This window comes from Oculina patagonica, chromosome 10 (genome assembly GCF_052425735.1).
Source record: "Oculina patagonica isolate OP01 chromosome 10, crgOcupat, whole genome shotgun sequence".
NCBI lineage: Eukaryota > Metazoa > Cnidaria > Anthozoa > Scleractinia > Oculinidae > Oculina > Oculina patagonica.
In genome coordinates this window covers 12,148,125-12,160,445 of record NC_135767.1, presented here as the reverse complement: position 1 = coordinate 12,160,445, position 12,321 = coordinate 12,148,125, and the positions used below count along the sequence as shown (strand labels likewise).

General features: G+C 43.9%; 2 protein-coding genes across 2 annotated transcripts; both read left to right on the top strand.

The window, feature by feature from the left end:
- The first annotated feature begins 2,514 nt into the window (after positions 1-2,514).
- Positions 2,515-6,045, top strand: LOC144628507 (cytochrome P450 3A41-like). Its single transcript, XM_078486619.1, has 2 exons — positions 2,515-3,079; positions 4,928-6,045. The coding sequence occupies exons 1-2, from the start codon at positions 2,557-2,559 to the stop codon at positions 5,896-5,898; spliced, it is 1,494 nt and encodes a 497-aa protein (XP_078342745.1). The 5' UTR covers positions 2,515-2,556; the 3' UTR covers positions 5,899-6,045.
- A 713-nt stretch (positions 6,046-6,758) lies between these two features.
- On the top strand, positions 6,759-10,722 carry LOC144628506 (cytochrome P450 3A24-like). The gene is made up of 2 exons (XM_078486618.1): positions 6,759-7,305; positions 9,509-10,722. The coding sequence occupies exons 1-2, from the start codon at positions 6,780-6,782 to the stop codon at positions 10,477-10,479; spliced, it is 1,497 nt and encodes a 498-aa protein (XP_078342744.1). The 5' UTR covers positions 6,759-6,779; the 3' UTR covers positions 10,480-10,722.
- Positions 10,723-12,321: the final 1,599 nt, after the last annotated feature.

Here is a 12,321-nt window from a genome sequence, read left to right as displayed (position 1 = left end):
GAATTTTCTGTCATAAAATCAGGCTCAGCAATTCAGTAGAGGTTGCTAGCTTGCATCAGGGTTCTGTCTCTTTCTTCAGCGGACTTGATCTATGTAGTGTTTAGCTCCGTTTTAACACAACCATTTGCTAAAATTATTATATTCTTGATGATGACAGCCGCAGATTCAACAGCAAACAACAGAAACAAGCAAACTGTACTTGCACAAGGAATATCATTCGCAATTATTTCGGATCTCCTCGTAAACAATTTTCGTTTTCCACAATTTCACGGACTGATATAGATGACTTTTGAGGACATCTTGGGAGAAAGAATTTTCTCTGTCGCTCTTTTTACTCGCGTTTTCATTCAGCCTACACAGCAAACACCGTGCAACAAATTTCCCGCGTTTTCTTATTATAACTTCAATGAGATCTAACTGAAACGTCCACATCAGCCAGTCGATAGAAAATAACGTCAATTGCTCGTTGTACGGCTACGAAAAATGCGACCAGAGACCAATAAAATTAAAATTTAACCGTGCAGCGATTGAACGAGAGCTAAAATTCTTTTGGCGTAAATGCGCATCGAGGTTTCGATACACTCACACTTGAAAAAAGACAAACAAAATAGAGCAGTTGGATAATAAGCCTCTCAGATCTTTTGCTGTGTAGTGTCGCTGAGTAATTTTACCCGTTATCTACATTTTGTCTTGCCCTGTGAGCTTTATTTGCTGTTTGTAATTTCCTTTCTTTTTTTTAGCCACGGGCGGGAAACCTCCTCGTCCCCAGGCCTAATCCGTGCGTACGTGCGGGGGTGGCGGCGACCCCCAAAATTTCTCGGCTCGATGGATAACAATTTGCATATGGATGCTTCGCTCGTCGCGCCGTCTGTGCGCGCGGGAGCTCCGCTATGAATTTTCACATGATAAATAGCGGAAAAGTGACCCCTAATGTTTGCTTGTCTTAGCCAGCTTTTTAGCCCTACCACTTCAAAATGGTCTCCGCGGTCCCTGTTTTAGTGGCTCTTCGGGCTCGTCACGCACAAGATTGTGTGATGAATGCGTGACACACCATCACACGTTGTCACATCCACGTTGTCGTTTCCGGTTGCCACCCACGTTGTCGTTTTCGCATTGTCACTTTTATCCCTGAGGGTCTTTATGCTTAAGAAATGAAAGCGTTCTCAAATAGAGAGGCTCAGGGAGAGGCTACTAGTTGTACAAAGACCAATAAGTTTTGTCCCAAAACATTACGCTAATCCATAAATTTCTGATTGCAAATTCCCTATAATATCCAGTAATTCTGCCTCACGGTGGGACACTCGAGCCACTCTAAGACCCCCTCCCCCTCCCCCACAACCTTTAATAGAATACTATTTTTTGGCTACCGGTAAATCCGTCAATCCGTCACTATTTTCGTTCAAATCCGAACCCACATTACTTAAAAATTTTGTGTGGTATGGTTTCACTCCAACTCGGACAGTAAATGTTGTTTTCATGCCATTTTTTCAAGAAGTTTCTTTTCATTGCTTGTTTTTGCGACAATTCCGCCAACATACCGACAAAGACCAACCAAAGTGATCTCGCGAAATCGTTTAGTATCCACGATCCGAACTTCCTGACATGAAGAGTCCGAAATCCGCTCCAAAATTCTCAGCTAATCCGCAATCCGCTGTACTTTCGAAATCCGCAAATCCGCTCAATATTTTGCATAAATCCACAATCCGTGCGCTCAATTAAGGCTAAATCCATCGATCCGCGAACCTATTCATCCGCCTCCTTCCACGTTGCCAAATTTTACGTTGCCACTTCCGTTTCATGTTGTCCAGCGACGATGTGGAAGTGACAACGTAAAATGTGCAACGTGGAAAGTGTTATTATATTGGGAGGTTGTGGGGGCGGGGGTGGGGAATCAGAGAGTGACTCGTGTGACATACAATTGAACCTATCCATAACACACTGTGGCAAAATTGACCGGCCATTGAAGAAAATTTTCAATAAGAAACGTAGATTAGCGTAGAAAGGCGTGAAAACGCTCTCGTTTCTTAACCCGGGGGGCGGGTACTCCCCAAAAATACTTGTACTTTGGAGACCCGGCGGCACATACCCACCCACCCAAAACATACCTGAGTACCCCAAAACCCCCAACCCCTTCCCCGGTTTTCATAAACACGAAAAAGTACCTCCGGAAATAGAAAGGACAGCGTGGAAACGACAACGTGGATGCGACAACGTGTGGTGGTGTCCCACGCAACTCGTCGCATAATCTTGTGCGTGACGAGCCCGAAGGTTCCTAAAGCCCCAACCTCGTTATAACAAGGGAAAAGCCCTGGGAACGAGGTTGCTAAAACCCTTATTTTCTTACAGGAGAAACAATTTAAACAATCCACGAGCAGTTTAACATCGATACAAATTCAAACCGAAGTTCGAAACGCAATATAACAAACGACTTGGAATCCGAAAATAGCTGCACGTGCCCTTGAAAGTCGTCACGCATGGTTTGTCACGCAATTGTTATTTAAACAGCCGCATAACGGGGTCATCTACTGTATCCAACAGCTCTCTCTGTGAGCAAACATGGAGTCAGTGGTACAGTATTTTCTCAGCTCCAACGTTTATACGTGGTTAGCGTTGATCGTTGGAATACTAGTATTTATTTACTGGCAAGGTCTGCAACGCTACAACTCTATACTCGGCGACTGTCCGCTCCCGGGTCCAAAACCCTGGCCATGGGTCGGCAATCTTCCCGATATCTTCAAATATGGCGGCATGCACAAAATGTTCCTGAATTACTTCTACAAGTATGGCCGAGTGCATAAGATGTGTTTTGGTCGAACACCAGTAATTGTTGTCACCGACCCCGAAATTGTCAAGCAGATCACGGTCAAGGAGTTTTGGAAGTTCCCGAACCGACCGGCTTTCATTAAACCCAACCCTCCCCTCAGCTCGGGACTGTTTCTTACGCGGAACGAGACATGGAAACGTATTCGCAATACGCTCACACCGACATTTACTGCATCCAAGCTGAAAGAGATCGTCCCGATAATCGACGAGGCGTCACACAAACTGTCAGGGAAAATGGAGAAGTTTGCTGAAACAGGTAAGATTAGGCGAATTGGCACGAGATTAGCTTTGAGATTAGCTCCGTTTTTTCTAATGTTAAATGTGCAGTTCATTATTTATATGGCCTGAAAATTTGAGTTTTCTTCCTGATTTACAAGAACTAACAATACAAAATACAAAACACTCTAGCTACACTGCAACAAAGGAAACGTAATAATTATTTCATTGTTCACGCGCTCTGCAGGACAGAGCCAAACATTTCACTGACATTTCTGGTCTGCTTGGGTCGATATTTGCATGAACTTGCCAACATATGCTAATCAAGTAAATTTTGTTTATGTTAGTAAAACAATCATTGATAAACTAACGAAGGAGCTATTTTAATGATAAAGAACTAATTGCTAGAGTTTTGCGGAGGTTTCTTTTTGTTGTAAAACTAGGTAAAACTTTTCTTCCTCCTAGAATGTTGTACTATAATACGCTCAAGTCCTGTATTTTTTGAAGCTTTTGTCCGAAATTTGTTTTCATTTTTGGGGGGATTATGCATCAGTCAATTGAAACCCCGGTCCCCCAACCCCCGGGACTTAGCGGGGATTTAACGCGTCCAAAGCCGGGATTTAACGCACTTTTAACGGCGCGTTGGCCCCGGTGGGCGGTGGTTTTAACAAAATGTCAGTAGACCGGGGCCGTGGAGCGGTAATTTAACAGCACGCAATCACCTGAAGCGGGGACGACAGCCGGGATTTAACATAAAGGACTAAATGCTTTCCTCAAAATGTTCGTTTTGAGGAATCCGTTCTAAAAAGTCTCCACTCTTCTTCCTTGATAAAGCCTTTCGCGATGCCTGGGTTTGTATTTAATGCGTTCGCACGATAAAAATAGACTCATTGTACTTGTAATCTACCACCTTAGTACACTATCGTCTCCAAGAAAGTAGTTTCTGTTTCTGAGATTTCAGCCGTGAATTATATGATCGTAAGACGTCAATAAATCGTTTCCAAAGGATAGGCTTATTGTATTTTGTTTTCTATTTTGGCCGTGAAGATGACAGCAGAAACTGCGGCGGTTGTCATGCCCATGGCTGTTTGATGTGCTTATTAAAAGATAGTCATTGAATTGGAACAAGCTTTCTTGAAAGATCACACTGAGCATCTCTCTTAAAAACCTGTTAGGCACTGCAACGAAATCAAGATTTTTGTCCGGTTTTTTTTTCCTGAAAGTCGATTCGGATGTCCCCGCTATGCGGGGCTTTTAACAGACGTCTAGGCCCCTAGGGCGGGGAAATAAGCCGGGTTTTAACACTTGGTAAATGTTAAATTCCCCGGTAAGTTCCGGGGGTCGGGGGGCCGGGATTTCAATTGACTGATGCATTAAAGCGTCATTGTCTTATTCTTCTATTGTTGCTTCAACTTGTCAAAACTTTACGTTTGCTTTGCGAAATATGTATAAAGGTCAATAGACGGATTTGGCTTTCCGGTCACCAAACAAAGAAAGCAAGTGAGCCCATTGTTCATATTTTTTAACTCATTAGCAAACTTAGCAGACTTTTGGTAATTTCGCAATGTGATTTACGGACTGCTTGCTTCCGGTTTTTATCGACTTTGACAATTGACCATGGTTGTGAGTCGTACGTGTTACCATAGCATAGCGTCAATACGCAATGACAGACGTCCAAATTTATTAGCCAGTTTTTTTTATTCCGAAAAAGAAATGATTTTATTTTGGCGGCTTGGCCGGTCGACCGATGTTGTTCGGGCTTTTTTGCTACCTCCATTCCTTCCTTGCTCCCTCCTTCCCTCTATCTTATAATCACATCTCAAGTCAGTCTGTTTTTGTGTTTGTTTGTTTTATTTGTCATTTATTTTTCGATTTCGTCTTTGCAAAGGTGAATCAGTGGATGCCATCCGTCTCTTTAGCCTGTTCGCGCTAGAAGTCATCATGAAATCGGCGTTTGGATTCGATACCGACCTTCAAATAAACCCAGATGAAGCATTTGTAGAAAGAGCCACAAAAGCCTTCCAGACTCCTCTCTACGTTCGGGCGTTCTCTATGCTACCGTTCTGGACGTATCTGAGTCGCTACGTCAACGTCTTGCCGAACACAGAGTTCTTCGTCGCCCTAGCAAGGAACATGCTGGAACAAAAATCAAAGCAAGGCTCTTCAAGCAGAAGAGATTTGCTACAACTGATGTTGGAAGCCCACGAGGTCACTGTTGACGGAGTCAGCAAGTTAAGCGATGATGAAATCATGGCCCAATCCATCGTTTTCCTATTGGCTGGATTCGAGACCACAGGTACCACGTTGTCTAGCACGGCGTACTTCCTGGCTACTCACCCAGACGTTCAAGACAAGCTCATCGAGGAGATCGATAAAGCCGATGAGGACCGCGGTGACACCCCGCTGTACGACTACGTACAAAATATCGGGTACCTGGATCAAGTCGTGTGCGAGGTCCTACGTCTCTGTGCCCCTGCCTTCAACCTTCTCCGTGGCTGCGCCGAAGAGGTTGTTATCAAGGGCATCCGGTTCCCCAAGGGAGTTGATGTCAACATCCCCTCATATGTGCTGCATCGGGACCCCGAAGTCTGGGACAACCCCCTGGAGTTCAACCCGGAGAATTTCTCTGCCGAAGCTAAGGAGAAGCGAGACCCGTACTCCTTTCTCCCATTTGGAATAGGTCCACGTCAATGCATTGGGATGCGCTTTGCACTGTTGGAAATTAAGGTGGGCCTGCTGAAAGTCATGCAGAAATTCAAGTTTGAACGCGTTCCTGAAACCGTGGCCACACTGGAGCATCGAGCAGTTATTCTGATGTCCCCAAAAGACAAAATCTATGTGAAAGTCAAGGCACGTTGAAACGATCAAGACGGGTTTTGTTTTCTGCTAAATCTGTCAACGCTTGCCCAAAAGTCAAGATAGACATTTCTTTGTAGTAGACCGTACTAATTCTTGGTTGTGTGTCAACTTATGACTGAAAGAACCAATAAAAAGCCTTCGTTTGTGAAGTTGTGAAAATTTCCTTTTAATATATACAAACTTATTCATCCATCGCCACCCTCTCCACTCCCTCTCGTTTTTCTGAGCCAATTTAAATGTTAGGGCCATGTATGTTTCGCCATTCATCTTCAGAAATAAAGGCGCGCGCGAACCTTAGTCGTTCCGTTTTTTTTCGTTAGGTATGGAAGCAATCTCGTTACTTAATTATGGAAAAAAAATCCTTGCAAATACACTTTGCAATGTGTATCAGTAGGAATTTGTGCTGAAACCACTAAAGTTATCCTGCCAGATCTGATCTTCCTATCCTGGGTGCCATAGTTTTTTAAACCAAAAACTGTATGTAAAAAAAAAATAGTTAAATAAAATAAAATAAAATAAAATACATTAAAACATGTCAAAAGCCATCTCTCTTCTTTATGATATTTCAAGAATTTAAGAAACGAAAATTTCTTTGAATTTGTCTTTCGCAATAATAAGTCATAAACTCCCCCAGTGATGACCTTTTTTTCTGGTTTATTATATACTTACTTAGTGTTTTTCTTTGCCTTGGAAAAGTTTAATCTTGAGGTTTCCCTCAAGTTCAGAGCAAAAGCGTGACATAGTCCCCTGTTAAATATTGAATGGCGTGACATAGAAAAAGCGTGACTAGGCACCGCCTCCCGATCACTTTCTGGGGCGGGTGGCATTTTTCCATAAAGGACAACTGTAAACAGTTGCAGGCGTGCACGTACGCAGACATCATGATGGCCGAGATACTGCAGTCCTTCGGCGGCACCGCTTTCGTAACCTGGTTAGCTCTGTTCGTCGGTATTTTATGGTTTATCTACTGGCAAGGGCTTTATCGCTACAACAAGCTCCTCGGCGACTCGCCGCTCCCGGGTCCGAAACCTTGGCCATGGGTCGGCAACCTTCCCGATGTGTTCAAATATGACGGCATACATAAGATGCTATTACAGTACTTCTACAAGTATGGCCGAGTGTACAAGATGTGCATTGGTAGAACTCCGTCGATTGTTGTCACTGACCCCGAAATAGTCAAGCAAATTATGGTGAAAGAGTTCTGGAAATTCCCGAATCGGCCCCCGTTCGTTAAACCCAACCCGCCGTTCGACTCGGGGCTCTTTGTTGCGCGGGATGACACTTGGAAGCGAATTCGCACGACACTTACACCGACTTTCACCGCTGCCAAACTAAAGCAAATCGTGCCGCTCATCGAACAAGCTTCCGACTCACTTATGGGAAAAATGGAAAAATTCGCTGAATCGGGTAAGTACGTATATAACAGTAGAACCCCGGTAACTCGAACTCTGAAGGTAAACTGAAAACAGTTCGCGTTAGCGGGGGTTTCGAGTTAGCCGAGTAAAAATGACTGAAAGTGGGTCTAAGGGAAATCGAAGTTAGTTCGAGTTAGCGGGATTGTTCGAGTTATCCGAGTTCGAGTTATCGGGGTTCTACTGTATAGTGTTTTGCTGAGACATGTTTGATTTAGGCCACGAAGAAAGGGCAGCTATTTTTACTGTCTATAAAGTCGTCCAAGTCGTCCTTGGACCACTAAGTTTTTCTTAGCAGAATAAATTGTGTGTGAAGTCAAAAACTACGGATACATGAACTTACATCTCGTTAAAGTCAGCACTTTGAAAAGATTCAGAAAAGATTCATACTGCCTGATTACGTAACCTTGCCATTGTACACATTTTATTATCTTCGGAAAACAACTGAACATTTTGTTACCCTTGTGAAAAGTCCTGACCCGTGAGCCCACACATTTTCTAAAGAGAAGAAAGAGTAGCAACAGGGGGTCAAGCTTAAACTGTGAGCCAAAGACGACTTCGTAGTGGCGGTCACGCAGTCACGGTGAAAATATAATAGTTTGTATAAGAATATCGTAATACTTCCAACACTATCCTATCCAGTTTCGCAGGTTAAAACATCAATCATGTTGAAGAGCTGTTTCCGGCCCACGAGCGAACTGCCAATCTCGGTACATTTTTTAAAAAACTCCACTTTTACACTCCAAGTCAAAACAGAATAAACCATGCGAGTTATTAACATGCTTTGCATAATTACAATGAAAAGATCAAGACAAACTGTTATTAAAATGGTGTTTTGTTTGCTTGAGTAATGTCCTTTCAAGTTACCGGCTTTAATGATATTCAAGTTTTTAGTGAGCGGCTGAGTTAGATTCAACGATGTTTCAGATCACATAAGGTTTTCAACGCGCGTACAAGCCGCGTTCGATTAGGTATCTCTGAAAACAAAATAAATCTTGGCTTTAACAGCCAAAAAGACCTGTGGCTGGCGGGTGAAATCACGAAAATTTGCTGATGGGCTTAGTCAGTATATTGCGTGACTTGATCACTGTTTCATAACAACACGTACGGATTATCGTGTCCACTCACGCAGTGTCTTTTTGACAGTAGTATTCCTCACAGAGGGTGATTTAAATCAATTTAACTACAAGAGCGCTTATTTAATTTTAAGATTTATTAAAAGAAAAGGCACGTTCGTTCGTTCGTTCGTTCGTCCGCCCGTTCGTTCGTTCGTTCGTTCGTTCGTTCGTTCGTTCGTTCGTTCGTTCGTTCGTTCGTTCGTTCGTTCGTTCGTTCGTTCGTTCGTTCGTTCGTTCGTTCGTTCGTTCGTTCGTTCGTTCGTTCGTTCGTTCGTTCGTTCGTTCGTTCGTTCGTTCGTTCGTTCGTTCGTTCGTTCGTTCGTTCGTTCGTTCGTTCGTTCGTTCGTTCGTTCGTTCGTTCGTTCGTTCGTTCGTTCGTTCGTTCGTTCGTTCGTTCGTTCGTTCGTTCGTTCGTTCGTTCGTTCGTTCGTTCGTTCGTTCGTTCGTTCGTTCGTTCGTTCGTTCGTTCGTTCGTTCGTTCGTTCGTTCGTTCGTTCGTTCGTTCGTTCGTTCGTTCGTTCGTTCGTTCGTTCGTTCGTTCGTTCGTTCGTTCGTTCGTTCGTTCGTTCGTTCGTTCGTTCGTTCGTTCGTTCGTTCGTTCGTTCGTTCGTTCGTTCGTTCGTTCGTTCGTTCGTTCGTTCGTTCGTTCGTTCGTTCGTTCGTTCGTTCGTTCGTTCGTTCGTTCGTTCGTTCGTTCGTTCGTTCGTTCGTTCGTTCGTTCGTTCGTTCGTTCGTTCGTTCGTTCGCCTCCCACCAATGTGACCCGGGTTCGATTCCAGCCTGGTACCAAATGTGGGTTCAGTTTGTTGTTGGTTCTTGCCGTGCTCCAAGGGTTTTTCTCCGGGATCTCCGGTTTTCATCCCTCCTGAAAAACCAGCATTTCCAAATTCCAATTCGACCTGGATAGAGGAACCGCATGAAAACCAGCTAGCGCTTATGTGGCATCCTCTCTAAATATAGCCATTTTTATGATCATTTGTTCGCTAATTTTGTGTTTGTTCGTTCACAATAGTCTACTGTACTTCCCATTTCATGTTAAATTAGTCGCTCACGACTTCATCCAATACGCTCCTCTTTCAGGTGAAAGCGTGGATGCCGGCAGACTCTTCAGTTTGTTTGCCTTGGACGTCATAATGAAGGCTGCATTTGGCATGGAGAGTGATCTTCAGACAAACCCTGATCCAGTCTTCGTGGACAAAGCCAGACGAGTTTTCCAAACTCCTCTGTGGATTCGATTCTTCTCCATGTTCCCCTTTTGGAGTTACTTCAGCAAGTACGTGAATATCCTTCAGAACGCTGACTTCTTCGTGGCTTTGTCGAGGGGCATTCTTGAACAACGACGGCAGCAAGGTCACTCAGGCAACAGGGACCTGATCGAGCTGATGCTGGAGGCACAGGAGGAAACTGTCCACGGAGTCAATAAGCTGAGCGACGACGAGGTCACTGCTCAGTCCGTGACGTTTCTTATTGCCGGTTTCGAAACGACTGGTAACACCTTATCTACCACTGCATACCTTTTGGCCACCCACCCTGAGGTGCAAGATCGTGTCATCCGCGAAGTTGACGAGGTCCTGGAAACTCGCGGTGATAAGCCCCTGTATGAGGTCATACAAGGCATGCGGTACCTGGATCAAGTTGTCTTGGAGGTCCTACGCCTCTATGGTCCCGCCTTCAGCCTTCTCCGTGGCTGCGCGGAGGAAGCTGTCTACAAGGGCATCCGGTTCCCCAAGGGAATTGATGTCAACATCCCATCATATGTGCTACATCGAGACCCGGAAGTCTGGGACAACCCCCTGGAGTTCAACCCGGAGAATTTCTCTCCCGAAGCCAAGGAGAAACGAGACCCGTACTCCTTTCTCCCGTTTGGGGTAGGCCCGCGCCAATGCATCGGTATGCGCCTCGCCCTGATGGAGATAAAGCTAGGTTTGCTGGAGATCCTGCGACGGTTCAAGTTTGAACGCGCTCCAGAAACCGTGGCCACACTGGAACATAGGGCTGTGGTACTGATGTCACCGAAGGACATCATTTACGTGAAGATAAGAGCTCGTTAAACTGCTAACTGGGAATTTACAAGATGGCGGTGGACTCTGTCATGCTCTAACACCAGGCCGGGACTAACTGTTTTTCTTTTTTTTGTGTGTCGAGGAAGACCGAGGGACGGAGCTCATCGTTTTGACAGCTTTTCTTTTCGCTTTTTACATATTGTTATTGTAAGCTTGTAACCCGGGATGAAATCGCATATCATTTTAACCGCTATAGCATATAAAATTGAGTAAAACGCCATTTTAAAAGTAGTTTTGTCATTCCACTTGTCAAAAAACTGGAGCGTACCCTTTTATTGACTATAAAAAGCAAACAAGGGCCAACCAATTAAAATATGGGGCAGAAATGTTTAAGCAGGGGATATAACCTTAAATCTATCTAGGGGATTTAATAGCCAAGGTGGTAAGAAAACCACAATTGACACAGGCCGGGCATGTTTACAGCTAAGATCTATTTTTGTTCAATTAATATATCGGACAAACAAAGGGCGCGTCCAAGAATTAAGTACTGCACATGTGTACGCTAGTCTTGCATAACCTTTGTTCAAAACCCTGAACTACAAATTATTATATGGCTTCTCAGAAAATCTAGAGTGATAAATGAGGGTGATTCTTTTTTATTTATAATTCTCGCATTTTTAAAAAAGAAATAGAAAAAAATCTGATTTTTCTGTGTTTCTATCGAGTTATCGAAATACTTGTGAAAGTTTGGGAGAACTCGAAAAAACTCAGCAGTTCTCCTTCTCCGAAACTTCCTTCAATCTTTCCCATTCTCCTTTCTCGTTCTGCCAAACTTCGAGTCTCTATAACACGGAATATACATTTTTCATTTTATAAACACCCATCCTAAACAAGCTTCTGGTCGCCAATAATTTCCTTGTTATGAGCTCGGCCAACGTTTATTTGCACCTCGGGCGCTTAATCGAAACGTTACAATAGGTGTTCGTAATTTTTCCCCTTTTGTGGTAAGATAGATTGATAAGCTTTTAACGTCAAAGTTGGTAGAAAGAAGCTTATGTTTTATTATCTGGCTTCTCAGAACAAACGGATTTCACGTGCGTTTAAAATTACTAAAGAGATCATTGTTCTTAATCTCGGTGGCAGACCAGACCCGCATAAATTGGTATAATGCAAAAAATGTATATAGCTTGCTGTTATTCAAATTCCATTTTACACGCGTACGGTCACCCTTCTTGTCAACACCCGTTATTTTATCATGTTCATCACAGCTGCTTGTGTCTCGTTTTCTTGAATGAGTTTATTTTGCTCCTTTTAAGTGGTAGAAATAAACTTGAGACATGCGTCTCACAAATACAGATTCAGGTATGCGACTTCATGGAGTTTTCACGCCCTGCCAAGAACATTCATCTAAGTGCATCCGCGTCACTTTTTTATAGGAGTTCCCTCCACTCCTCTCCCGGGGATACTTTCAAACTGATCTCTGTGGTACACAGAAGGAAGTGTATCCCGCTACTCCAGCATCAGCGCAGCGCTATTGACGGCGAGTGGAAAAAAAGAAAAGAATACGGGCTTTGGCTCGGAGAGACGCACCGTGTCATTCTCCCTCTCTCTCTCTCCCCAAGCCGTTGTGTCCCTTTGTTCCATCCGGCTTCAAGAGGCTTGTCTTCTAGCCTGAGAGAAAGTCTCTCCGTTATCTTTTTGCTTTCATTTTCCCTTGCTGAAAACCTGCGCATTCGTAAACCTGCAAGTATTTATATGAACAATCAAATCTTCTAAATCGGGCGGGGGGGGGGGAAAGGGGTCGCAAATCAAAAAATCCAAACAAAAGGAAAAAAAACGAAGAAAGATGAAGTTGCTGATACAGACGACAACTGAACAGCCCCCCCCCCA

Excerpts from the sequence above, each read along its gene's own strand:
- LOC144628507 (XM_078486619.1), top strand. The coding sequence starts at position 2,557 with ATGGAGTCAGTGGTACAGTATTTTCTCAGCTCCAACGTTTATACGTGG. Across the intron at positions 3,080-4,927 it reads GGAGAAGTTTGCTGAAACAG|GTGAATCAGTGGATGCCATC; the intron begins GTAAGATTAGGC and ends GTCTTTGCAAAG.
- LOC144628506 (XM_078486618.1), top strand. The coding sequence starts at position 6,780 with ATGATGGCCGAGATACTGCAGTCCTTCGGCGGCACCGCTTTCGTAACC. Across the intron at positions 7,306-9,508 it reads GGAAAAATTCGCTGAATCGG|GTGAAAGCGTGGATGCCGGC; the intron begins GTAAGTACGTAT and ends CTCCTCTTTCAG.